Source organism: Suncus etruscus, chromosome 15, assembly GCF_024139225.1.
Source record: "Suncus etruscus isolate mSunEtr1 chromosome 15, mSunEtr1.pri.cur, whole genome shotgun sequence".
NCBI classification, from domain to species: Eukaryota; Metazoa; Chordata; class Mammalia; order Eulipotyphla; family Soricidae; genus Suncus; species Suncus etruscus.
The window spans coordinates 40,782,552-40,810,417 of NC_064862.1; the positions used below are offsets into that span (position 1 = coordinate 40,782,552).

Below are 27,866 nucleotides of genomic sequence, written 5' to 3' on the forward strand. Positions count from 1 at the left end.
ATTTAAGAAATTGGGGGCTGGGCCCGGAGAGATAGCACAGTGGCGTTTGCCTTGCAAGCAGCCGATCCAGGACCTAAGGTGGTTGGTTCGAATCCCGGTGTCCCATATGGTCCCCCATGCCTGCCAGGAGCTATTTCTGAGCAGACAGCCAGGAGTAACCTCTGAGCACCACTGGGTATGGCCCAAAAACCAAAAACCAAAAAAAAAAAAAAAAAAAAGTAATTGGGGGCCATTGTGGTGGCGCTAGAGGTAAGGTGTCTTCTTTGCCAGCGCTAGCCTAGGAAGGACCATGGTTCAATCCCCCGGCATCCCATATGGTCCCCCAAGCCAGGAAACGACTTCTGAGCGCACAGCCAGGAGTAACCTCTGAGCATTACTGGTGTGGTCCAAAAACCAAAAAAAAAAAAAAGAAAAAAAGAAAAAAGAAATTGAATGAAGGATGTATTTATTTCACAGCTCTATTTCAGAAATGAAAGGAGCCAGAATACTCTTTAAGATCATTTTAGATAAGATAACTGGGAATCTGATGTCCTGGTTCTTTAAATTGTAAAATTACTCACCATTATTGCAGAGTATTTCTGAAAAGTTAAGCTTTTCTAGGGTGAATAATAAGTTCTGATCTATATCCCTTTCATACTGCGCATGTAAATTTTCTTTGCTCATTGTCAAGCTATTAATCTGTCTCCAACTTCCAGTGTTTGAAGCTCTCATTTGTGAGGGGAAGGATCATCGAAACAGATCCTCTGTTTTCCCCTTTTGCAAGCTTGCTTTTTTCCCCCTGTTAAGACAGTATCAGAAAGCAAAGCACATCTGTTAGTTAATGTACTTAATTAAAATAGGAGCCTCAGTGTTTGATGTTTTGTGAATTCCAAATCACAGAGCCCACAACAGAAAGTACATCCCACAGAGTTACCAAGAGGCTTATGTGATTGTGTAAACTCTGAGGTCCAGAAAGCTCATTGTCCTGGGGTTTGTTTTGCAGATGTGGATGAATGTCAGTTGAGCCGGTGCCACCCTGATGCCGTCTGTTACAACACTCCAGGCTCCTTCATGTGCCAATGCAAACCTGGCTATCAGGGAGACGGCTTCCGATGTGTACCGGGAGGTAAAGTGTGGGTCCTTGCTACCTTTATGGGCACAAAGTGATAGTGTGGTTTGGAATCAGCAATGAAGTGGCATCTTGGAAGACTCCACAGAGTCCTAAGGACCATGGAGGTGGGGCATGAGAGCAGCAGTAGTAGCATAGAACCAGGCAGGCTGTGCGTACAAATCTAGGGGGCCTATACAGGGACCATGATTACAATAGACTGTACTAGTCAGGAGTCTCCAGGGAAACAGAACCTAGATGATGAAGAGTTATGATGTAGATGTAACTGATATTATTATAATGATAGGCAAATCCCAGAATCTGCAGTTAACAAGCTGGAGACCGAGAGAGTCAATGTTTTTGTCTTGAGTCTGAGAGTTGGAAATAAACAAATGTTTTGGTTCATAGGTTGTCAAGAAGGAAGAATTCTCTTCGATAAGAGCCACCTTTTTGCTCTATTTTAGCCTGCTTTGGGTTGCATAAAACCCATTTAAGGAGAGGAATCTGTTTAATTTAGTCTGTGAAGTTAAAAGTTAATCTCATTGATATTGTGCAATTGCTTCTATAGAGATGGAATGTGAGGGCATTAGAATGATCCCTCTCAAATGTGGGATAAAAGAATACATAGTAAGGGAACAAATGGCCAAAGGCAACAGAACATGAGAATTTGTCCACAGAACTGAGCTCATTTGGGCATGGGTGGAGGGAGGTGGTGAATAGAGGGTTCCGTGGGACATGGAAGAAAGGCAGGTGACACTGGTTGTGGATGTCATATTGGGACGAAAAATGCATGAAATGCTATCACTGACAGTATTGTAAATCATATTGCCTAAAAAAAAAATAGGGTGGGAATGCAATAAAAGTTCATCTCATTTAAAAACATCTTCATTGAAATACCCAGAATAATATCTGACCAAATATCCAGGCACCCAGTAGCTCAGTCAGTGTGATGCAATAAAGCAATCACATGTTTCTGAGTCATGGGAAGTAAAACTATGGAATAGGGGACTGGCAGCCATCGGCATAGAACCACTATATATTGAAACTCTTTCACGTTTGATTAGCAATTATTTGGCGAGTAAAGGAGGGGAGATCCCAGCCCCCTTCTGATAATGCTTTGGGCTTACTCCTGTCCCTGTGCTTAGGGATCACACCTAGCAGTGCTTGTAACCATGTGCAGTGTTGGGGATCGAACCTAGATCAAAGACATTAAAAGCAAGAGTCTTAACCCCTGTATTCCAATCCATTATTTAAAATTAATTTTTGTTATTTAGGCACTGCAATTTACAGTGTTGCTAATAATATGTTTTCAGTGGTGCTCAGGGATCTCCAGGGCTGTACCTTGTTCATTTGATGCTGGGACTCTCACCTGGGTTGGCTATATGCTAGGCAGGTATCCTAATGGCTGTACTAGCTTTTGGCCTCCTCTTTTTCTTTTTTTTAAGCTACAGTGTCTTTTAAGTAACTACAGTGTCTGCCTCTTTTGCTATTCTGTGATTATCTTGAGGAGGAGGTTGCTTATGCATTGGGTCTTTGTGGCTCCCCGATCTGGTAGAATATGAAACTCATGGTATAACTGGCCACTATTGCAGTTTTAGAATAAATAAATTAATGTGCCAGTTTCCATGCCTGCCAGCAATACAAACAGGGTTTAATTATCTGCACTCTTAGAAGAGCTGGCTGTGACTCCTTTTTTAAAATGGTCTCCCATGTAGGAGGAGGAAAAGTATTAAAATTAAGTTTAAATTTTGACATCTAATAGCTCAGAACACAGCCATTTGCTAGATTATGATTTAATGTTTAGACATTATAGTCTATGGCTACTCTCATTTCAAAAGCAGAGTTCAATATTTGTAGCAGAGACTAGAAAATCTGCCTGATATAAGATACTGGTTACTTGGGCCTTAACCAAGAAATTTGCTAACCCCCAACCTAGCTGAATCTAGGCAAGGCCAACTTTATGTTCTTGAAATTATGGGTTAATATTATAATTCTTATTTGATACTAGTTGTAGTCCTTATTTAATATTTGATGTCCAGTCTTTTTTAAAAAACGGTTCTTATTTTACCTTGATTCCTTGAAACTTCTTTCAGGCTCTGTTGACTAAACAAAAATGAATTCAGACCTGTAAGTAGGGATATAAAGATGGATCAAGGATAAAACCAATAAGAGCCTTGCTAAAATTGTTCATGTATTAATTCTATTTCTTTATGTCAGTCAGTACCTAAGGACAGGAGAGATAGGACAGAGGTAAAAGCATTCACTTGCCTTGCATCCCAGCCACGCTGGTTCAGTCCCTGGTAGTATATATGGTCTCCTGAATACTTCTAGGAATGATTCCTGAATATTACCAGGTATGGCCCAAAGCAAAGAAAAACAACCAGGAAAAAAAAACCCAGCAACATTTAATTCTCCTTTCAAGAAAAAGTATATATTAGAAATATATTAGCATGTTGCTTGTAACAGAACAAAGTCTAAATGACTCTCAAAAGCAGTGGATGAACAAGTTTTGGTATAGGTCACACAATGAAATAATATACAACAATAAAAAAGAGGAGAGATAGCACAGCGGCATTTGCCTTTCAAGCAGCCGACCCAGGACCTAAGGTGGTTGGTTCGAATCCCTGCGTCCCATATGGTCCTCTGTGCCTGCCAGGAGCTATTTCTGGGCAGATAGCCAGGAGCAACCCCTGAGCACCGCCGGGTGTGGCCCAAAAACCAAGAAATAAATAAATAAAAAGAGTAAATAGAGTCCATGAATAAAACTCAGACATGCTAAGCAAACAAGTTTTAAAAGTGTATGTGCTATCTGAAATTTTAGAGAAAATGTAATCCTGTACAAAAAGAAACCTACATCTATGTATATACATGTAAGAAAACAATAAAAGCATGTATAAGAATGACAGAAGAACAAAATGAACAAAAACATCAGGCTAAACATGACCCCTGCAAGGTTTAGAGGTAGAGCTCGTCTCTGACATGGGTGAGGTCACTAGTTCAATCCTCGGTGCCACTCCACACCCTGTGATCCCCAGTGTATCAACCACACCAAAGGGACTTTGGCAATGAATGGTATGCAAATGTTTTCTTCTGTATTGGGAGACAGAATGAGGGTCGGAAAGGGTTACATAAGGTATTTCTATTTTTCCACCCAGCTGGAACAGAAATGCAGAAGTTTTCATCATTTGTAAAAAAATTTCTGAATTTTGTATGACAAATATTTGTTGAAATACTAGCATGAAAAAAATGTGTAATGTCCTCTTCCTCCTCCTGGATGCCTGTTGCCAAAATCAGCATTTATTTTATTACTCTTTACTGAGGGAATAAGTTTGCAAAATTAAACTGACTTCAAGGATGAGTCAGTTAAGGCCATGGCTACTGCAATACCACTGATAAAACACAAACAGAAGAAACTATGAATCAGCTCCTACCCTTCTTCATCCTCTCCCATGTGTATGTGTGGATTGTGAAATCAGTTCTGTGGATTGCTGTTGGCATGTATTCATAAATGAGACAGATCACTGGTTTTCAATAGCTCAATTCTTAGACACTGCTGATCTGCAGAGGTGAAAAAGTCAAAAGCCATCAGGAAAACAATAACAAAAAAAGGATTATATAAAGTATAAGGAGTAAGTATTGTTCCACAAAACAGTACTTGTATATATGCTTATTTATCTAGGTGCTTATATGAGTGTGTTTGCTGATGAAATTGAGTTAGTGAGTAAACCTATTTGTAGTTCATAGAAAGTTTAAAAACCACCATATAAGTTATATATTGTGGTGTCACAGAGTATTTAAATATTCAAATATTATTATAAACCTATTTTGTAGTTCTTAAAAGTTTGAAAGCCACCATAGTAGTTATATATTGTGGTGCCACAAATTATCTTAAGGTTAGAAACTTGAAATAATAAAAATTATCTCCGTTTCTATGGGTCAGGAATTCAGCAACTTTGATGGGTAGTCTTAACAACTTTTCCTGAAGTTGCTTTCAAGACAGTTTAGTTAAGGCTGCAGCCTTTTAGGGGGTCAGCTAAGGCCAGAGGCTTGCATGGTTATTGGCAGGCCTCAGATCCTCACAGAGTTGATTCTTCACAGGGTGGGTGTCTCACAGGCTGCCTGAGGGTGAGTGAAGGGGAGTGGGGCTGAGGGGAGGGGAGAAGAAGAAAGGGACACCAAGCTGTAGCCACTGCTTATTCTGTTTGGCATGAGTCATTCTCTTATAGTATGAAGGGTGAGAATAGCAGAGATGAGAGACAGAGGCCACTACCACAGCCACAGATATTGCCTGGACAGTGTCTTGGGGGATGTAACTGATTGTCTTTCTGGAATATTAGAGGAGCTTCTTAGAGGATCAAAAAAAATGATAAAATATTCTGAGTTAAGGGGCTGGAGAGATAGCACTGTGGTAGGATGTTTGCCTTGCACACTGCCAGCCCAGGTCTGTGGTTTGTTTCCCAGCATCCCATATGGTCCTTCATTCCTGCCAGGAGCAATTTCTGAACATAGAGCCAGGAGTAACCCCTAAGCGCTACTGGTGTAACCCCTAAAACAAACAGATAAACAAAAATACCCTGGGTTGAAGCCTAAACAAATCTTAGATTCCAACTGCAGAAGTGAGGTTACTATGTGGGTCAGAGAAAGGAAATCAAAGGGGCAGAGGGGCTCCAGTGAACAGAGAGGTAGGTTTGAAGAAAAGTGAAACTATGCTCCTATATATTCATAAAACATACAGAGTTTTACACTGACATTACCTCAAAAATACAAAAAACAAAAAGAACAACTCCAACCCTTTAAAAAAATATTCTCTAAAGCTTGGACCTTAATAGGCAAATACAAAGTTCAAGGATGTTTGATCCTGTGTTTGATAATTGGCGTGTCACAAACTTTTACATCTTGATCCATACTGCATATATTTTGAGGGAGATAATTAACAAGTTCAGAAAATATGGCTGCAGGGAAAACATTTTGGATAATGCAATTTAAAGCAAAGAAAATTGAGGAACACTTTCCACATGGACTTTTGTTTGTGTCCATTGTTTGTATTAGTTTGCATTTTGCTTTAAATGCAGCTCTCATTAGAAAGCTTGAACTTTCCAATTAGAGCTAGAAGGGACCTTAGGAATTCTATGATTCATCTCCTTTGTTTTATGAATAAGAAACACAAACCTGAATAATTGGGGGCCGGGTTTGGGCCACACCGATGTGCTCAGGGCTATTTCCTGTTTTTGTGTTCAGGAGTCTCTCCTGGAAATGCTCTGGCATCACTTGTATGCCAGGGAAATCAGCTTCAAGGCAGGCATCTTAACTCCTAAACTGTCTCTCAGTGGTCTGTCTTTGATTGGTTTGTGGACCTCACCCAGTGATGCTCAGGGGTTATTCTTGATTCTGCAATCAGGAATTACTCCTGGCAGATTCAGAGGACCATTTGAGATGTTGGAGATTGAACCTATGTTAGCTGCAAGTATTGTCACGCCAGCACATAATCATTTTTCTTTATTTTCCTTATTTTGGGTCACACCTGGCAGTGTTTGAGTCTACTCTTGGTGGTGTTTGGGGGACCATGTGGTTTAGAGGGTTTATCCCCAGGACTCCTGGAAGCAAAGCATGCACTCTGATAGACCTTTGGACTTCTCCTTAACCCAATTTCTTAAATTTAAAATAAAGTTTCTGGAACTCTTTAAATATATTTCTATAGCAGTTTTCATCTCAAAATCGAGTAAACATCTTTGTAAAATAAATATTTTCAAAACACCTTGTTTTTTTTGTTTTATAGAATAATCTAGGCATCAACTACTTTAAAAATTCAAACATTCTCAATCAAAATGTGAATAAAATTAGAAATAATACATTTCTAATCAGCATTAATGTACCAAATTGTTTTTTCTCTGAGAAGACATTACTATTTTTACAGTGAACTTCCCCATCTTAATAGCCCCCTGGATAATTTTGTTTTTTTTTTGTTTTTTTTTTTGTTTTTTTTTGGGGGGGGCACACCCGGCGTTGCTCAGAGGTTACTCCTGGTTGTGTGCTCAGAAATAGCTCCTGGCAGGCACGGGGGACCATATGGGACACCGGGATTCGAACCAACCACCTTTGGTCCTGGATCGGCTGCTTGCAAGGCAAACTCCTCTGTGCTATCTCTCCGGCCCGCCCCCTGGATAATTCTAACCAGCCTGCAGAGAAATTATGATGTTGCTTATCTAAAAAATCTACTAGAGTAGTAGTACATCAGATATGTACTTGCCTTGCACCTGGCTAACCCAAGTTCAATCCCCAGCATCCCATATGGTTTCTAGAGACAGCCAGAAATAATTCCTGAGTGCAAACAGCCAGGATTCAGCCTTTAGTACTGCTGGTGTGGCCCAAAAACAAGAACCAAAATAAAACTAATTAGGTCTGGAGAAATAGTATAGAAGGAAGGTGCATGTGGCCAACCCAGGTTCAATTCCTGACACTACATAAACTCTTCTGATCCCTGACTATAAAGCCAGATGTAAGCCCTGAGCACACTGACTGTGGTCAAAATACTAGACTGTATTGAGATAAGTTTGAGTGGTAGTGCATATGCTAACATGTGCAGAGGCCTAAGTTTGGACCTCAGCATTATCCCCAAGCACTCTGGAAATGTACCTATTGGCCGCCAGCTCTCATAAAAGAATTACCAAAACCAGACTTCCCTCAACTAACTGTATAATCCCCCAGTCACTGCCATCTCAGCCCTCTTTTCCCTTTTATAATTTCAACATTGTAAAGTTGTCTGGAGTTGTTGCTCCCACTTCCTCTTATCCAGTTTTCTTTTATCCTCCTCCCATCTTTTATTTGTTTAAAAAATATATAGTGATATAAAACAGTAGTTTCTAATCTTACCCACATTCCCTTAACTGTCCACATCTCTGAAATCTTTTATTTTGCCTTCTTTCCAGAATTCTCATTTCTAGGTGATTTTGGTTTTTTATTTTGTGGCTTGTATTATCTTTTTACTATCTTTGTTCTTACTTATAGCAATATTCTTACTGAAAATTTTACTAAAATTTTTATTATAGTTTAGGTCACATGATTCTAGTGTAACACATTTATGGCATTGATGCACTATTAATGCACCTCATCACTAGTAGCCTTCGAAAACCTCGACCACTGTCCTTGTGACTTTAGTTCTTTTTTCATTTTCTTTAGGTTACTATTCTACTTCTCATTTCATTGATTTTATTTGATATAATTGAAAAATATGTTTTAGTTGACATATAGATTATATTTGTTTCAGGTGTACAATGTAATGCTTTAAAGGTTTGCAAAAGTTGTGAACAATTACAATAAATCTATTTCCTTTTCATTTCTCACCCTCCACAGTTACATATCTTCTTTTGCTTGTGATGAGACCTTTTATTATTAGTAACTTTTAAATATGCCATCAGTATTGTTAAGGATAGTCTCCATGCGTGCATGACAGTCCTAGGACTCATTTATTACTAGAAGTTCAAACCTTTTGGTCCTTTTGACACATTCACACTCTGACGATCACCTGTGCTTTGCCTCTACAAGCTGGTTTGTCTTTTTATACTCCACATCTGAGTTTGTTCTTTTTCAGCTTGTGCCTTTCTATTGAGGTTTGATTGCCTTTTTTTCCTGTTGTTTGTGTGTTTGATCAAGGTCAGCTACATGCAAGATCTCTCTGGTGCAGTTCCTTATTTTTAAGAAAATTTTCCTGACAATGAGCAGGAAGCTTTTCTCACTAGGGAGAACTTTCCCTTCTTTTTTTGTTTTTTTTGTTTTGTTTTGTTTTGTTTTGTTTTTGTTTTTGTTTTTGGGTCACACCCGGCAGTGCTCAGGGGTTACTCCTGATTCTACACTCAGATATTGCTCTTGGCAGGCTCCGGGGACCATATGGGATGCCGTGATTCGAATAGATGACCCTCTGCATGAAAGGCCTTACCTCCAGGCTATCTCACCAGCCCCCTTTTTCACACCTGGGGCACAACTCTCTCTGTTGGTGAAGGCTGTAAAACTTATTTTGAAATTTCCCACCTCTTTTTCCCTGCCCACTTACTGGATCTTCTCTTTTGTTGTTTTCTTCATTTGCTTTAGTTTGGATTTCATTCCTAGCACATTCTCCCATAGTGAAGTCCTGCCAGTCACATCTTTTGGGAGACTCTTGAGGGTTTTGATCTTCCAACCCTTTTAGATTTTACGATGCACCTTCTATCTCTATTCAGTTGGTATCATTCCATTGGCCTGATGTTAGGCTGAGTATCTGTTAACTCTTGGACTTCGGTTTTTGAGAACTGTCAGAATTCCTGCTGTTGTTTTCTCCTCCCCTAACTAATCTTAGTATTATTTTGAGAATATCCAGACCACCCCAGTTGTTGTAGGTTCCTTTAGGTCTGTACCCTGCAATGCTTGTGGGACCATGTAGTGCTGAGAATTAAACCCAGGTTGGGTGTATATGGAGCTCCTAAATTGGATATGAATTACCATTCGCAAGAAAATATCAGCAAATTAATAACCCCTAATTTAACTATTAACTGCTCTTTCAGCATCATGATTTGCAACTATCTTCTCCCATCCTACAGGCTGACTATTTGTTTCATTTCTATTTTATTCTGCTCTACAAAAACATTTTAGTTATTTAGCATTGTTTTTGGAGTCAAGTCTGATATCCTGGAACAATTCATGCATGTGATCATCTATGTACTTTATGATTTTGGGTCTTACAGTTAGGCATAAGATGATTTAAGAAGCTTGTACCCATAGGGAGAGGGCAGATGTCAGGAGATCGCCCTGAGACCAGATGGGTGAGTAAAACTCAAAGATACTATTTCACAGAATGAGATATGAAATGGCACATTAACTAGAGATGCATTTCTTCTTCCTGCTATTTTAGCACTAATCTACCTTCTTCCCCTTTTTTCCTTCCCTCCTCACTTTTGGTTTCTAATTGCTAGCTCATCTCCCCTCCTTAGGCATTTTCTTTTTGTAAGACTGGGGCTAAATGTTGGCTCAAGACTAGAAGAGAGTTCCTAAGTAGCCATTTTTTTCTCATCATTGTGGTCATTGTAATTCTTATTGGTGGTTGTAGTGTTCTTAGTAAGCCCCAGAAGCATAGGATGAAGAAAATATCAGATGGAAATTGTTTGTTTGTAAATTCCTATTTTTGCAAATGTTTCAATTCTTGGATTTAATAGAGTCCTCTTCGCAACCAATAAAATGAATCTTTAAATCAGCAGGTTGAAGTTAGAGATCAGGCATTGTTCATTATTCTCATGTTGGCTCTTCCTGAGGTATATGTGCATGGAAGTTCCACTAAGAGCAGACTACAGGAACAGACTTCATCAAACTGGTCCCTCCATCCTCAAGGTCACAATTGGAATTTATTTGAGTTGAGAGAGGCAAGTTAATTAAATAGGGACTAGAATGCAAATCAGAAGCCAAAATACGAAAATGTGTTTCCTTCTTTCTTCTCTCTCTTTCATTTTTCTCCTTTTTCTTTATTCCCAACCTCGAGAGACGTTTTCTCACTTTTTCCAGCATCTAGAAAGGTAATGAATTTTGGGTGCTTCGTGCTCTGAGAAGATCAAAGTGAATGACTAAAGGGAGTTTTGCATTTATTATCTAATCAGTCAGAAATAAGACCAAAAACTTTGTCTTTACTTATTTTAATCCCAATGACCAGACCTCAGTGGAAAATTCCTCTGCTGGGCCTGATGGCAAAGCTCAGAAGCCATTCAGGGAAACCCAGTGATACCATAAACATGCTCTAAGGCCTGCTTTCTGAGGTACAATTGATCACTCCTCCTTTATCTTTGAGTTCAAGATAGCACTTCAAAGTTCCACTGTTAATTCTACATCACTTGAGATTTTGTATGTTGGCCATATATCCCATCAACACAAAACTCTATGAACCACACAAAATGGAACAATCATTCCTATTCTTTTAGGAGTTTTGGTTTGATTGGCCATACATATGAGACCAATTCTTTAGGTAGAAGGGCAGCACCACATCTAACAATGCTATAAGGAAATTGAGTCAGTGAGTACAGATACTAACTCTGTGTGTTAAGCTAATGTGTATCCATCATAGGTGACATAACCTCTTCATTGTATGTGAGCCATCCAGAGCACCAGGCAAATGGATACCAAAGGATGTGGAACTGGGGTAAAATCCAAAGATACAACTTCTGGTTTAAACTGAGCCACTAGCTTAGTGCCTTAGGGGAGCCTGTCAACCAATCTGAGCTTCTATCTCTCATTTGGTATATAAAAAAACATTGTTAACTACTGTATAGGATTCTAGTGGCAATGAGATGAAATACAACTTATGGAAACCCTGTAAGATATTAAAGAAACAAAACAAGTTCCACATTATAACAGAGCAAAAACCGACTTTAGGGATAGGTGAGATAGTGACGAGGTTCAGACATTTTGTCTTGCCCATAAGATTCCCTGAGCCCTATCATGAGTTACCCCGAAGCACAGAATAAGGAATAAGCACTGAGTACTGCAGATGTGGTTCATATCACCCCCAAATACCAACAGCTTTGGTATTCTCAACTACATGAGTTGTTTGCATCTTCTTTTGGGCTCTTGTACTTCAAGTATGTTTTGTTTTGCTTTATATCAGCCTCTGGGACAAAAGAAAATCATACTCAGTTTCCTCTGCCAGATTCAACAAACACTTTTCTGGCATGCTAATTGCTTTTAGTCAAGGGAGAAGTCATGCTAAATAGGCTAATGTGAGAATTGGCAACCAGATAAAAGTATTTTAAGCATTTCTTAGCAACATATGTCACTCAGAAGATCTCTATTGAGTCACAAATAAACATCTGAGTAAACAAATGTAAAGTTTTATTGCTGCACATTGTCTTATCATAGTCCACTGATCTTTTTAATATTGAAATTAGTCCTGCTGTTTACCCTTGTTATAAAGCCAAGGGCTTACAGCTTAATTAACTTTGTTGATACACCCAAGATAGCCAAAAGTAGGGAACCGAGAATCCAAACCACTTTGAAACACAAAATTCTATGAAATATTTATATCATATATTTTATTATTGAATATGTAGTATTAGTAAGACATCAATGTGTTAAATAATGCATTTGTGTTAAAATTCTCATTAACCTAAGTATTAATGTCCAACAGCTGGGGTTGCCTGCAGTCCTCACAGGCAAAATTTGGCCTATTGTCTGTTTTAATACATGAAGTTTTATTGGAACACTTTTTTGTTTGGTTTCTTTCATGCCACAACAGTGTGGAAAGTTATGACAGAGACCATATAGACAACACAGACAAATATGCATATTCTCTGTTTTAAGAGAAGAATAGGTAAGATGTGCCCTAGATTGCTAAGATCACAGACTTTTAGCCAAGGTCAAATGGAAAGAACTTTCTAAGCCCATGTAGACTCCTAGACTCATGTATCCTGCGATTTTCTGACAAGACATTTATGGAATTGTAACTGTGTTTTCTTCTTTTATCTTATCTCTACACTAGAAGCTTCTTAGAGGGTAGACTATGGGCATGTGCGCTCCAGCCCGGTTGGTGCTTCCTGAGTCAAGGTTGAAGAGATGTAGTCACTTGTGCATCTCAGTACCTAGAATCCAGGAAACAAAGAAAGAACACTCTCGGGTCTTAGCACATGGCTGACAAGAGCTGCAGGGCACGTCTTAAGTTTCTTAGAAGGTCATGGAGGGGCACTGGGCCAGTCCCTGGAAAGGATTCCTAAAGGAAGTAAATTCTACAATGAATTTTGAAGGATTAACTGAAATGCAGGGTTGGCATAGCAAATACAGTTCAGTTTGGCTGCAATGGTCTCCACACACAGAGTTGTTCTGCCAATATATGGGGATTGCTTCTGTGGCAAACGCTTCAAAGTTGATGCCAAAACAAGCTTGGCCCCTTCAGTAGGCAGAGCTTGGTGACTGGGCAGCTGCCACTATGTGTTTGGGAGTTGTTTATTCCAGGCCTTAGCTTTTGACAGCCAAAGCACCTCTCTGCTTTGGACTCTGAGCTCAGATAAGAGGCATGTTCAAGGGAAACATATAATGCTGGTCTTTGGCTTGAAAACACTTTACTTTTACTGTGTATGGGCTATCACAAAGTTTGGGATCACTGAATTAAAAAAATATTTTTTTAAATACCATACTGTACCAAGTTGCTCGTAAAATAGTAATTTCTGGCATTCATTATTCCAACACCAATCCCAACACCAGTGTAACATTCCCTCCACCACTGTAGCCAGTTTTCCACTTTCTCCCAGGACTGCCCCTCAGTAGGTATAAATAATTTACTTAATATTTCTTGTTATAACTAAGTGGTAATTTAATTATCAATAAATCTCCTTCATTAAAAGAAAATGTGTGAGGTCAAAGCAATAGCACAGTAGGTAAGGCATTTGCCTTGCACATAGGTGACCTGGGTTCCATTGTTGGCATCCCATATGGTCCTCTGAACCGACCAGGAGTAATTTCTCAGTGCAGAGCCAGGAGTAACCCCTGATGCTGCAACGTGTGACCAGAAACCAAAAAGAAAAAAAAGAAAATTTGTGACAATTGTCATGTCTCACAATGGGGTCAATGGGTCATTGTCTGAATGGGTTACTAAGCTATTTGTTGCTAGTTGAAAATTCTGTTATTAGTTTTGTTTTTGAGCTTAGGTGGCTTCTATGATAATTTCATATCTAATTTGGTGTGTTCCAACTGATATATCAGTTTTGAAAAAACAGGGAGGTGTCATAATCCTGGAGTTTGAGGATCTGTAGAGCTGAATTCATGAGCTGAACTGGTGGCTATGGCTTCCAGGGCTTCCAAAAGTACAGAGGCATGAGGAAAGACTGTCCACCCTGACTCCAAAAAGACCCCAGAGCTTTCAGCTCCCAAACACTTAACTGGCGTTTAGGGCATTTAGATAAGTGAAAAGGCATTGAAGCTGGGCCATTAATGTGGTGTCAGTTGTGGGGTGTGTGTGCAAGTTACTCTTGGCTCTATGCTCAGAAATCACTCATGGCAGGCTCGGGGGACCATATGGGATGCCGGGATTCGAATCACCATCTTTCTGCATGCAAGGCAAATGTCCTACCTCCATGCTATCTCTTCAGCTCCTGGCTTGCCTCTTTTGAAAGTTAAATAAACCAATGGTACTGGATGATGGGCAGACATGTTGGTAGCTGTGGGTCAGCAGTGTGGCTGTTGGACTTCCAGAAGTAAAGAGGTGCAGGAAGAGGCAGCCTTCCCTGACTTCAGAGACCCTAGAGATCTCAGCCCTTAAGATGGCATCTCTGGAGTCTTGAGTGGCTAGGTGTCTCTGCAGACATCACTGGGAAAGTGGTGAAGTTGGACCATTGGTGTGGCCTCAGTTGTGGGAAATCCTATGATTTTTTTTTTTAAGTTAACTCCTAAAGCTAGGATATGACTCAAATGGTGGTACGTATTCCTCACTATTCTCACTGAGAAGCTGGTGCCATTCCTGCTACCTCTTCCCTCACCCCACAATTATAGCAGTAGATGTGTCCTTCATTGCAGCTTTTAAAAATCATGTCATTTCTTGGAAAAATTTTAGTGATGCACCAACTCCTGAATAGGTGAACAAAATGTGCAACCAAATGATAGAATATTATCCAGAGATTTAAAAAGAATAAAGTTTTAGAGTACATATAGTCCCTGAACAACTGTCAGGAATAATTCCTGAGTGCATAGCCAGAAGTAACCTCTAAGCATAACTGGGTATGCTTCCCCATGTCCCCCCCACCCCCCGAAAAAAAAAGATGGAGTGTGAAGACTTTGTGAACATTCTGCAGAGGAAGTTGAAGAGAAAATACAGGGGTTAGGACATTTGACTTGTATTCAGCTGACCCCAGTTTGATCCCTGGCAACAAAGATGGTCTGTTAAACACTGCTGAGTATGGACCAACACCCTTACCCCACACTCACACACAAAATAAGGAGAACATTTTGCTGATTAAATGTAAACAGAGAAAAAGTCACATACTTTGCAATTCTATTTATATGAAATGCCCATATGAGGTATGTCCTAAAAAATTGGAACACAGATTAAAGATTTTCAGAGCTGGGAGAAAGGAAGAAACAGAGCAGCTTGCTTCCTGTTGAGGTGAGAAAGTATGTTGGAAGTGATAGAGGTGGTGATCAGTCAGCAACCTGGAGATGATTAGATGCCCCTAAATTTTATTTTGAAATGATTAGTGTTCTGTCAATTTTATCTATTTTTGCCGGGTATGTGAGTGGATATTTTGGGCCACAGCCAGTGGTACTCAGGGCTTAGTGCTGGCTTTGAGCTCAGGAGTGACTAATGGCAGTAATCAGAGGACCCAGTGGATTGCCAATTATCCACCAGGGTCTGTTACATTAGAATGAGTGCTTTACCTTTCTTACTATCTCTTCAATCCTCTGTATTTTTTTAAGGCAACTTAATAAAAATTGCTCAGGAGAACATAGGAAAAATAAACATAATCTTGACAATGAAATGAGTTTAAAAAAGAACTGTAGGGGCCGGAGCGGTGGCTCAAGCTGTAGGACGTTTGCCTTGCACGCGCTAACTTAGGACGGACTGAGGTTCGATCCCCTGGCATCCTATATAGTCCCCCAAGCCAGGACCCCTGAGTGTCACTGGGCGTGGCCCAAAAAGCAAAAACAAAACAAATTTGCAGTGGTGACCAAGTGGTTCTGGCACCTCCAAGTTGGATGTGCGGGCTGGGAAGCCACAGCCATGAGAATGGATAGTGACTGACTAACTTTCTCTTCTCTGCTTGTCTCCCTGCAGAAGTGGAGAAGACCCGATGCCAACTGGAGCGAGAGCACATCCTGGGTGCTGCTAGACAGTCTGACTCCCAGCGGCCCCTACCGCCTGGGCTCTTTGTCCCTGAGTGTGACGAGCATGGACAGTACATGCCTACCCAGTGCCATGGCAGCACTGGCTATTGCTGGTGTGTGGATCGTGATGGCCGGGAAGTGGAGGGAACCAGAACGAGGCCTGGGACAAGGCCACCCTGTAAGTCTGAGCAAAGCCCTTTGGTGGACCCAGGGTGGAGCTTAGCAGTGGATCACAGTGTTGCATGTGTGAGGCCCTTTTGTGATCTCCAGCATCACAAAAGGAAAGAAGATTGGAATGTTTTCCCAACTCTCCTTTCCCTCTGCACCCCTCTTCTTTGCTCCTTTCCCTGTCACCCCACTCCACTCCATCTCTCTCTGCCTTTGATTCTTCTTTTCTCTACATTTGTGCAAATGCCCACCCAGCACTATCCCAGTGCATTATTGATAGCAGAAGGTGTGTGTTTTCTGTCCGCCACCTGTCCCTGCTAAACACCCTGTATTGGGTCACCTTACTGATGGGACAGGATAGCCACAACCCTTCCCAGGGCCTTGCTTGCCAGGTGAGGAAGGTGGTTGCACCATGCACTCTTTCCCCCTTCACTCTTGGGCCCTAGGCCTTAAGATCTTGGGTCCCTTTTAGGATATAAGGAGTAAACAACCACAGAGATTTCTGGGAACTGAGTCTATAACCACCTGTGACAATGGGAAGTTGCTATATGGGATCTGGGGACCCTCAGACCCTCTCACACCCATTGTGGCTGGATGACTCTGGACATCAAGATATTTGCCTCAATCTCAGCTTCCTTGGCCTCAACTTAAGAGCCAAACAGAACAGTAACCTTCAGGATGGAATTGTCAGAAAATGCTGCCACCAAGTCTAATCATTGACCTTCTGAGCTCTGTTTAGCTAATGATCAAGAATGAATTCCATGCGCCATTGTCTCAAAGTGGATAACTGATAGCCTCCATTCATTCATCCAGCCCAAACTAGATGTGAGTCTATGGCTATGAGCATTTCTGGGCAGACAGAGAAGTCACATTGCTGGCCCTTGAGACCTCAAAGTCCAGGTACATGTTTGTTATGTAGGGAGAGAAGCTGTACATGACAGAGGATGGCTAGGAGCATAGAGGAAGGGGCTCCTGGTGTGATAGGCTAACCAGTACTTCTTCAGAATAAGAAGTGCATGTGAACCCAGTTCAGATCAGGGCCTGAAGTGGTAGCACTAGGGTTCAGGAGCTGGTGTACCTGGTCATCCTGGCAGGAAGAAAGAAACTCTGGAGGGCCTGTATCCTTGAGACAGAAAGCCCAGGGGAAGCTTTAGGGCTTCCCCACTGAGAAACCTGGAAAGGGTTTCAAGCAGGTGACTAGGTTTTCATTTTAAAAAATCACTGGCTAGACAGAGGAAGCTGAGATTGAGGCGTGAGTTCTTGATCATGGGAAGTGAGGTTATCACAGAAGTTCAGACTAATCCAGGTGGAAGAGAGAAAGGTCTATCTCTGTACTGTGCTGGGCAGTATAGAGAGAAGGGATTGAATCTAGCAGTCACCAAGAAAGCAGTTCCATCTACTTGGAACCATGCTGGAGCCTGAAAAGCAGACAGACCTGAAAAATACCTGATCAGGGATTTGGTTCAGCTCTCACTTTGAGAGGGTAGCCCTGGACATTCCCATCTTGTTATACAACTATCTGGGGTGTAACATGAAGTCCCCAGATCCTCCCACCACAGTACAGACCTCCCATTCTCCCTCCAGGGACCTCTTTTTTTTTTTCCCAGGTGGGTCACTCAGGAGTTAGAGGGCAGGGCTCAATGTGTGAAGAAAGGATTATTTGCCCCTGGTTTGTGAGGCCTGAAGCCTACAGGGCAGAGTTTGGCCCACCTCCTTGAGGCATCCCTTCAGCAGCTTTTCCACTGGAAGGTGACTTCCGAGGGGCTGGTCGTTGCTGCTTCTGTTCAGGTTTGCTGTCTTGTCTCAGTCCAAAGTAGGACCTGAAAAGCAGTGATTTATGTGAAGGAGAAAGCTCAGCCATTTCTCCCCCAGGACTTGACTTTTAATATTCAGCTCAGATATCTTCTTTACAAATGTCTATGGTCGAAGGCCTTCTGCTCCATGCACTTTCACATATAAAGTAGACATGCAGCTGTTCACGTGATGGTACCCATAATCTGTGTGGTTAAATGTGTGGATGTGCATATGTGTGTGTGGATGTGCATGGTTTATCTTGCCTGGGCTTTGTGCATTAGTGCTGCACATATGTCTTGTTCATTGGAGTCTCCTGTCCCACAGGTCTGAGTACAGTAGCTCCCCCACTTCACCCTGGACCTGCCGTTCCTACTGCTGTAATCCCGCTGCCACCTGGAGCCCACTTGCTCTTTGCCCAGACGGGAAAGATAGAACATCTGCCTTTGGAAGGAAACACCATGAAGAAGACAGAAGCCCGGACGCTGCTGCATGCCCCAGTAAGTGCTGCTTACGGCACTGAGAGTCATATCTACTTTTGTTTAAACCTCGCAGTGGTGGGGACTAGGGCATGAGCCCCAAACCCAGAGGCATCTTTGTTCTTTGACCTTCTCTAGATGGGGGAGAGGGCGCAAAGTATTTCTAAGTTGACTCTGTGCTTGGAAAGCATTTCAGAAGCTATTGATGGTCTCCTGTATCTAGTCCTGTTCTGCAGGGTTTGATTTAGCCTTCCTGCATGATATGTAAAAGGACTCAGCCTTCAGAAGCTGCACAACTTTAGATCTTGCTAACTTCACAGCTCAGACCTTTCCCGATTACAACAAAATGGGAGTGGGAATTTTTGTTCATTTAATAGACACTTAGGCACTTAGACATTTAGGCACTTCTAAAAAGCCATTTTACTTATTTTTGCTAGTCTGTCGAAATAAAATTTTATATTGTTCTTATATGCTAAAGCCTCACCAGATGTGATTATTAGTTATAATTATTTTATAGATTTCTCCAGGACTTCCTACATAAGCAATCATGTGTTAGACTAGAGTGGTATACAATATTCATTTTACAATATGTATGCCTTTTATTTCTCATATTTTTATTAGTAGGCCACATTTTCCTAGACAATTAATCAAAATCATCATAAGAGAGAAAAAATTAATTGGATTGAATAAGAATTTAAAACTTTTGTGCTTTAAAAATGCCATTTAGAGGGCCAGAGAGATAGCATGGAGGTAGGGCATTTGCCTTGCATGCAGAAGGACAGTGGATGCAGAATCCTGGCATCCCATATGGTTCCCAGAACCTGCCAGGAGTGTTTTCTGAGTGTAGAGCTAGGAGTAACCCGAGCGCTACCGGGTGTGACCCAAAAACAAAACAAAACAAAACAAAATGCCATGTAGAGGCTCAGTCCTACCGAATATGCACCCAACCCACTGTTCAATTCCCAGCACCACATGATCTTTTGGTCATCACAGTGTGCAGTTCCCTGAGGCCCCAGCACCACCACTGTAGCCCCAGGGATGCCAACCTTTGGGTATTCCTGGCAGCATCTAAATTCTGGAACTTTGCATTGAACTGCCACCCCATTTGGCAGAGAATATTCTGGAGTGGTTTCTAGTGAGCATCATTTGGAAACTCCTTAGAGAAAAACAAAAATAGCACTTACAAGCCAGAGAGATAGTTCAAAGGGCTAGAGCCCAAGCTCCAACTCTGAGGCCTAGCACTTTCTGGTTCCTTTACTATCACCAACAGTGACATCTGAGTGATGAGCTGGTAGTAGCCCCTGAGCACCACCAACTGTGGCCCCCCAAATAAAATAAATTTCTAAACACCTGGTTTCAATTTGAGATGATGTGATGCACAATGCTGTTAATTATTGGGGTTTATGCATATAGTATTCTAAGACCACATCTTTCAGCAAAGTACCCTCTTCCTCAGTCCACTCTACCCCTATTTCCCCACCATGCTATCTATTCTCTAGGTGTAAAAAGCCCATTTAAAAATGAAAAAATTGGGCTGGAGAAGTAGTACAGAGGTTAAAGTGCTTACCTTGCATGCTGTTGAGTCCAGTTAAAAACAGTTTTTGACATGTCCACCAAGCTATGCCAGCAGTGATTCCAGAGTGCAAAGCCAGAGTAAGTATTGAATGAACACCACTGGATGTGGTCCAAAGTCCAAAAATAACAACAACAACAAATACAACTCAAAAGAACAATGAAAATGATAGTAAATGTATATATCTCTAAACACATATATGACAAAAAATTTTTACCTGAAATATATATTATATATAGATAGAGATATAGACAGATACATAGAAACATAGATACACATACATAGACACACATCATAACTCAAGAGTAAACATTTATTTTTAAATGGACAAACACATGAAATACTTGTGAAAAATTTTTAATACTGATTGCCTGTAGATTCAAGAAAGGCCCCACCATATTATCCACTCAGATACTGATGGCTGACCGCCTCTCACCACTGCTCTGTACTCCTAGGATAAAGTCATCATTGCTGTGGCCTTTGATTGTGTGGACAAGATGGTTTACTGGACTGACATCAGCGAGCCTTCCATTGAGAGAGCCAGTCTGCATGGTGGAGAGCCAACAACTATCATTCGACATGGTAAGCAGCAAATACTGGTCTTCCTTTAACATTGCTTCTTGCCCCACAGTTGGCAAGAAGACTCTCCCAAGAGTCAGTCTCTCTCTCTCTCTCTCTCTCTCTCTCTCTCTCTCTCTCTCTCTCTCTCTCTCTCTTTCTCTCTCTCTCTCTCTCTCTCTCTCTGTCTCACTCTCTATACATTGCTGTTCAGAAATGTATACCTGAGAATAGTTACAATGCTAATTTTTATCTTATATGCTTGAACTATAATAAAAATAATGACCACTAGACTTTGGTTTAGAAATAGAGATAGAGAAATAAAAATTCAGATCTGGAACCAGAGATAGTATAGTGAGTAAGGCATTTGTTAACTTATACATAACCAACTTGATTTTGATCCCCTGAGCCCTACCAAGAGGGAGCCATGGTCACAGCTGGGTGTGGCTCAAGAACAACAACTATAACAAAACCCTGATGAATTGATTGATTTAATTAAAAAAGTTCAGCTTTGCCAAAGACCATAATTCTAGCTTATAGATATAAAAACATTATGATCAATATCCTATCTACTCAAGGAAAAGAAGTAATAGGGACAAAACAAACAAAAAAACTAGTTCTAGAAGTCTAAAAAGCTAAAGTTAAATCTGACTCAACTTAGAATAAGACCTAAGTAAATATGACTTGTTCTTATCAAAAGAATCAAGTCTAGAAAAGGTACCTGACAATGTTGGCTCACACACCATTTCAGCCCCCAAATGCTAATGTCTAGGCTAGGAGTTAAGGATGATCTGTATAATCTCAAAAGTTTGAGAGAAAAAAAAATTAAATACTATATTGTGTGAAAGGAAAAGAAAAAAATAAAACAGAAATTTTAGTGTCCCAAAATAAATACTTCTGGGAGCACAGCTGCCCCCATACATTAGGTGTTGTGGATGATACTTGAGAACTAAAATGGCTGAATTGAATATCAGACAGATTCCATGACATGCAATGTGGAAAATATTCTTTCCATGGCTCTCTGAGAGGAAATCCACCCACCTCGAAGAGGAACAGTACTTACAGAGGTGATGTATCGATCACTCCAGACCTCAGGATCCAGGCTGGCATCACCTTCTTTTTTCTTTAATGTTTGAGATAGACAGTTACAAAGTTGTTCATAATTCTGTCATATAATGTACAACATCCTTCACCAGTGCACATTTCCTGCCACTACTGTCCCCACATTCCCTCTTGCCCTCCTTCCTGTCCTCTCACCTGCTTGCCCCTGCCTTCTCTCTCTTGCTTTTCTTCCTTTTAGATACTGTGGTTTCCAATATTGTTAATGAAGGGGTATCATGCATATCATTACCTCCTTTCAGCACCCAGTTCTTGTCCAGAGTGATCATTTCCAACTATTATCGTCACAATGATCCCTTCTCTGTCCTAGCTACACTCCTCTGGTCTTGTAGCAAGCTTCCTCCCATTGTGACTGGTCCTCCTGGCCCTTTGTCTCTATTGTTTCTGGCTATTAATACATATTATATTTTTTCTTTATATTCCAAAAATGAGTGCAATCTTTTTGTCTATACCTCTCCACCTCACTTAGTTTAGCATAATACTCTCCATATACATCCATGTATAAGCAAATTTCATGACTTGATTTTTTTTTCTAACAGCTGCATAGTATTCCATTGTGTAGATGCATCATGATTTCTTTATCCACTCTTCTATTCTTGGGCACTTGGGTTGTTTCAGATTTTGGCACTTGTGAATAGTGCTTTACTGCATTGTGGTTTGAGGGTATATTCCTAGAAATGGTATTACATGGAATAATACATAGGGCTTTAGTTTTTAGTTTTTTGAGGAATATCCATATTGTTTTCCAAAAAGGCTGGACCATTCCAGCCAACAGTGAATGAGAGGTCCTTTCTCTCCACATTCGTGCCAGCACTAGTTGTTCTTGTTCTTTTTGATGTGTGCAGTCTTTGTGGTATGAGATAATATCTCATTGTTGTTTTGATTTACACCTCTCTGATTAATGATGTGGGACATTTTTTCATGCGTCTTTTGGCCATCTGTACTTCTTTGAAGAAAATGTTCATCTCTTCCTATTTTTTAATGGAGCTAGATGATTTTTTTTTCTTGTTAAGCTCTACCCGTGACTTTATTTTTTTATTTTTTATTTATTTATTTTTTTTTTGGTTTTTGGGTCACACCCAGCAGTGCTCAGGGGTTACTCCTGGCTCTACGCTCAGAAATCGCCCCTGGCAGGCACAGGGGACCATATGGGATGCCGGGATTTGAACCACTGATCTTCTGCATGAAAGGCAAACGCCTTACCTCCATGCTATCTCTCCGGCCCCTACCCATGACTTTATATTATAGATACTTAGTCCTTATCAAATGGGTATTGGCTGAATAGTTTCTCTATTCTGTGGGCAGTCTTTGTTCTAGTCACTGTTTCTTTTGAGGTGGAGAGGCTTTTTAGTTTAAATGTAATCCTACTTGTTTATATTTACTTCCACTTGCTTGGCCAGTGGTGTTTCATCCTTGAAGATGACTTTAGCTTCAATGTCATGCAGAGTTCTGCCAATGTTTTCTTCTATGTACCTTGTAGTTTCAGGTCTGATACCAAAATCTTTAATCCGTTTTGATTTGACCTTTGGGCAAGGCATTAAAGAGGTTTGAATTCACTTTTTTTGCATGTAATTGTCCATTTTCCCCAAAAACCACTTATTGAAGAGGCTTTCCTTGCTCCACTTTGTATTTCTTGCCCCTTTATTAAAGATTAATTGATCATATACCTGATGGTCAGTCTCAGAATATTCAAGTCTCTTCCATTGATTTGATGGTCTATATTCCAATACCATACTGTTTTAGTAATTACTGCTATATAGTACATTTTGAAATTGGGGGAAGTGATGCCTTCCATCTTATTTCTCTCAATTGCTTTAGCTGTTTATGGACATTTATTGTTCCCAATGAATTTTAGGAGTTTTCAATCTATTTTTTCAATCTACTGCCATTTTAGTGATATTAATCCTCCCGATTCATGAGCAGGGGATGTGTTTCCTTGTGTCCTCTCTTTCTTTCTTTCTTTCTTTCTTTCTTTCTTTCTTTCTTTCTTTTTCTTCTTTCTTCTTCTCTTTCTTTCTTTCTTTCTTTCTTTCTTTCTTTCTTCTTTCTTCTTTCTTTCTTTCTTTCTTCTTTCTTTCTTTCTTTCTTTCTTTCTTTCTTTCTTCTTTCTTTCTTTCTTTCTTTCTTTCTTTCTTTCTTTCTTTCTTCTTCTCTTTTTCTTTCTTTCTTCTTCTTTTCTTTCTTTCTTCTTCTTTCTTTCTTTCTTTTTTTCTTTTCTTTTTCTTTCTCTTTCTTCTTTCTTCTTCTTTCTTTCTTTTCTTCCTTCTTCCTTCTTCTTTCTTTCCTTTCTTCTTCCTTTCTTCTTTCTTTTCTTTCTTTTCTTTCTCTTTCTTTCTTTCTTTCTTTCTTTCTTTCTTTCTTTCTTTCTTCTTCTTTCTTCTTTCTTTCTTTCTTCTTTCTTTTCTCTTTCTTTCTTCTTTCTTTCTTTCTTTCCTTTCTTTCTTCTTTCTTTCTTTTCTCTTTCTTTCTTTCTTCTTTCTTTCTTTCTTCTTCTTCTTCTTTCTTTCTTTCTTTCTTTCTTTCTTTCTTTCTTTCTTCTTTCTTTCTTCTTTCTTTCTTCTTCCTTCTTTCTTTCTTTCTTCTTCTTTTCTTTTTCTTTTCTTTTTCTCTTTTTCTTTCTTTCTCTTTCTTTCTTTCTTTCTTTCTTTCTTTCTTTCTTTCTTTCTTTCTTTCTTTTTTCTTTCTTCTCTCTTCTTTCTTCTTTCTTTCTTCTTCTTCTTTCTTTCTTTCTCTTTCTTTCTTCTTCTTTCTTTCTTTTTCTTTTCTTTCTTTCTTTCTTTCTTCTTTCTTTTTCTTCTTTTCTTTCTTTCTTTCTTTCTTTCTTTCTTTCTTTCTTTCTTTCTTTCTTTTCTTTTCTTCTTTCTTCTCTTTCTTTTTCTTTCTTCTTTCTTTCTTTCTTTCTTTCTCTTCTTTTCTTTCTTTCTCTTCTTTCTTTCTTCTTTCTTTCTTTTTCTTTCTTTTCTTCTTTCTTTCTTCTTTTCTTTCTTTCTTTCTTTCTTTCTTTCTTTCTTTCTTTCTTTCTTTCTTTCTTTCTTTCTTTCTTTCTTTCTTCTTCTTTCTTTCTTTCTTTCTTCTTCTTCTTCTTTCTTTCTTTCTTCTCTCTTTCTTCTTTCTTCCTTTCCTTCCTTCTCTTTCTCTTCCTCTCTTCTTTCTTTTTCTTCCTTCCTCTTTCTTTCTTCTTTTCTTTCTTCTTTCTCCTTTCTTTCTTTCTTTCTTTCTTTTCTTCTTCTTCTTCTTTTCTTTCTTTCTTTTCTTTCTTCTTTCTTTCTCTTCTTCTTTCTTTCTTTCTTTCTTCTTTCTTTCTTCTTTCTTTCTTTTCTTTCTTTCTTTCTTCTTTTCTTTCTCTTTCCTTCTTCTTTCTTCCTTCCTTCTTCTTCTTTCTTTCTTCTTCTTCTTCTTTTTCTTTCTTTTCTTTCTTCTTTCTCTTTCTTTCTTTCTTTCTTTCTTTCTTTCTTTCTTTCTTTTTCTTTCTTTCTTTCTTTCTTCTTTCTTCCTTCCTTCTTCTTTCTTTCTTCTTTCTTTTTTTCTTTTTCTTTTCTTTCTTTCTTTTTCTTTCTTCTTTCTTTTCTCTTTCTCTTTCTTTCTTCTTTCTTCTTTCTTTCTTCTTTCTTCTTTCTTTCTTTCTTTCTTTCTTTCTTTCTTTCTTCTTTCTTTCTTTTCTTTCTTTCTTTTTCTTCTTTCTTTCTTTCTTTCTTTCTTTCTTCTTCTCTTTCTTTTCTTTTTTCTTTCTTTCTTTCTTTCTTTCTTTCTTCTCTTTCTTTCTTTCTTTTCTTTTCTTTCTTTTCTTTCTTTCTTTCTTTCTTTCTTTTTCTTCTTTCTTCTTTCTTCTTTCTTCTTGTTCTTCCTTCTTTCTTTCTCTTCTCTCTTCTTCCTTCCTTCCTTCCTTCTTCTTTCTTCCTTCCTTCCTTTCTTTCTTCTTTCTTTTCTCTCTCTTTCTTCTTCTTTTCTTTCTCTTTCTCCTTTTTCTTTCTTTCTTTCTTCTTTCTTTCTTTCCTTTCTTTCTTTCTTTCTTTCTTCTTTCCTTCCTTCTTTCTTTCTTTTCTTTTTTTCTTTCTTTCTTCTTTCTTTCTTTCTTTCTTTCTTTCTTTTTTCTTTCTTTCTTTCTTCTTTCTTTCTTTCTTCTTTCTTTTTTCTTTCTTTTCTTTCCTTTCTTTCTTTCTTTCTTCCTTCCTTCCTTCCTTCTTTCCTTCCTTCCTTCCTTCCTTCTTTCTTACTTTCTTTCTTTTCTTCCCCCGCTCCACCCCACCCCACAGCCTCTTTCTTTTTTTTTTTTAAATAAGTTTTATTGTGACCAAAGTGAATTACGAATTTTTCACAGTAATATTTAAGGTACAAAGTGACAGTGAATCAGGGGCATTCCAACCACAATTGCTGTCTTCCCTCTACCCCTGTTCCAAGCATGCATCGAGTATCTCCCTCCTTTGTCCCCCCACACTGCTAGTATAATTGCTCCCCTCTGTGTATAGCTTGTTGTAGATTTGGTATTGATTCTGTTGTCGTTGACTTTGAGTTTGATGTTTAAGTCTGATCATTTTTTTTTATTTCTACTCAATGTTCAGACAACTGTTTGGTCCTGGTACCATCCTTCCCCCTCCTCAATTTATGAGACAGAACAAGATGATTTAAGTTATGTGGTTCTGTTTAAAAAAAAAAAAAAAAGAAAAGAAAACCTGGGAGGAGTCTGTCTAGCAGTCATAAAGCAGTATTTTTTGTAGTTTTTTTTTGGTTCATACCCAGTTACTCCTGGCAGGCCTAGACTCTGGGGTCATATGGGATGCCGGGAATCAAACCTGGGTAGGCTGCATGCAAGGCAAATACGCTACCTGTTGTGCTATCTCTCAAGCCCCACGAAGCAGTATTTTATAGTTTTCATTGTATAAGACTTTACCTCTTTAGTTACTATATTTACTATATAATATATTTGTATTTACTATATATTATTTCTAGAAGTTTTTTTGTAGAGCCTTTAGGATTTTCTAAATACAGTATCATGTCATGGGCAGTGAGACCTTGACTTCCTCCTTCCCTGTGTGGATGGCCTCACCTTTTTTATAAAGTCTCTTGTGTGAATGTGATTTATATCATTCAGAGAATCAAACATGTACTTTTTATAGACATTTGGCCTTCATCCAGGTTCTGACTCACAGTTGAAGTTTTACATTTCCCTCAAGTGTGGAAAATGACCATAACATCTTTTCTTATGTGAATGAGTTGGCAGAGGAAGTACTTGAAAATTGGGGCTGGTTGTCAGGAGCCTAAACTTGTGATTATAGAGTTGGAACTTCCAGTCCCGTCCACATGGAAGTTGAATCATTCACCAGTTGCCAATCTTTAAATCCATTTTTCTCTATAATGAATCCAAATAGAAGACCTGATAGATAGTATGGGGCTAAGTTACTTCTCTTACACATGGCTGACCCAGGTTTGATCGTTGGCATCACATATGGTACCACAACCCTCACCAGGAGTGATAACTGAGCACAGAGCCAGGAATAAGTTCTGAGTACCACTGGGTATGGGCCCATCTCCCCCCAAAAGAGAATTTATGATAAAAATTCAAGGACTCATGAGAATCTCCCTAATGAAAAGGTCAAATATTACTAACTCATTGCTAAATCAATGACTCACCTCTTAACTTGGGAATATTTTTGCTCAAAAGACATTATCATGCCAATGATATCTGTTTTCTGCAGCCCTTTTGCACAACATTCAACTCAAATGTACTTATGAGCCTTGCAGACATTTTTCTTTTGCATTTGGGCCTGAGAATAATTTTCCTAGCTCAAGTTTTATGTTTCCAAAAGATTTGATATTCTGAAAGCACTTGTGATTGTGATTCCTGGGGGCCCTTTTTGCCTTCACCAGGATAGATACACACCAGAGTGATCATACAGTGCATAATGAAGGTACTTGCCCTGCACAGAACTGACTCAAGTATCCCCAAATGGTCCTTCAAGTCCACTAGAAGTGACCCGTGAGTGCAGAGCCAAAAAAAAAAAAACCTACACACAAAAAACAAGATAGTTAGTGCATTAGTAATTATTTAATTATTTTGAGATTAAGTTAAAGATCCTGGCTCTAGATGTAGATGTTTGAAATGTCTTTTGCATCTCATCTGTTAAAAATGGTATTATAATATCTTTCATTTGACTTTAAAATCCAGTACAGATCTTATTTGTTCTTTCTTGCTGTTTCTGGAATTGATAATCATGCAAAAAAGCTTCAGGTACAGGAAAAAAAAAAAACATTTAATCAAGAGCCTGCTGTATAA

The 27,866-nt window shown here is 39.3% G+C and overlaps 2 protein-coding genes across 2 annotated transcripts in view; one reads left to right on the forward strand and one right to left on the reverse strand.

Moving 5' to 3' along the window:
- LGALS8 (galectin 8) overlaps positions 1–27,866 on the reverse strand; it is an 811,943-nt gene that overhangs the window by 491,957 nt on the left and 292,120 nt on the right. The gene's annotated exons all lie outside the window — the stretch shown is intronic.
- NID1 (nidogen 1) overlaps positions 1–27,866 on the forward strand; it is a 101,792-nt gene that overhangs the window by 64,660 nt on the left and 9,266 nt on the right. Inside the window, exons 12-15 of the mRNA XM_049788090.1 lie at positions 983–1,105; positions 15,858–16,085; positions 18,194–18,366; positions 20,374–20,500. Of these exons, the coding sequence (XP_049644047.1) occupies positions 983–1,105; positions 15,858–16,085; positions 18,194–18,366; positions 20,374–20,500 (651 nt within the window). The remainder of the gene's footprint in view (positions 1–982; positions 1,106–15,857; positions 16,086–18,193; positions 18,367–20,373; positions 20,501–27,866) is intronic.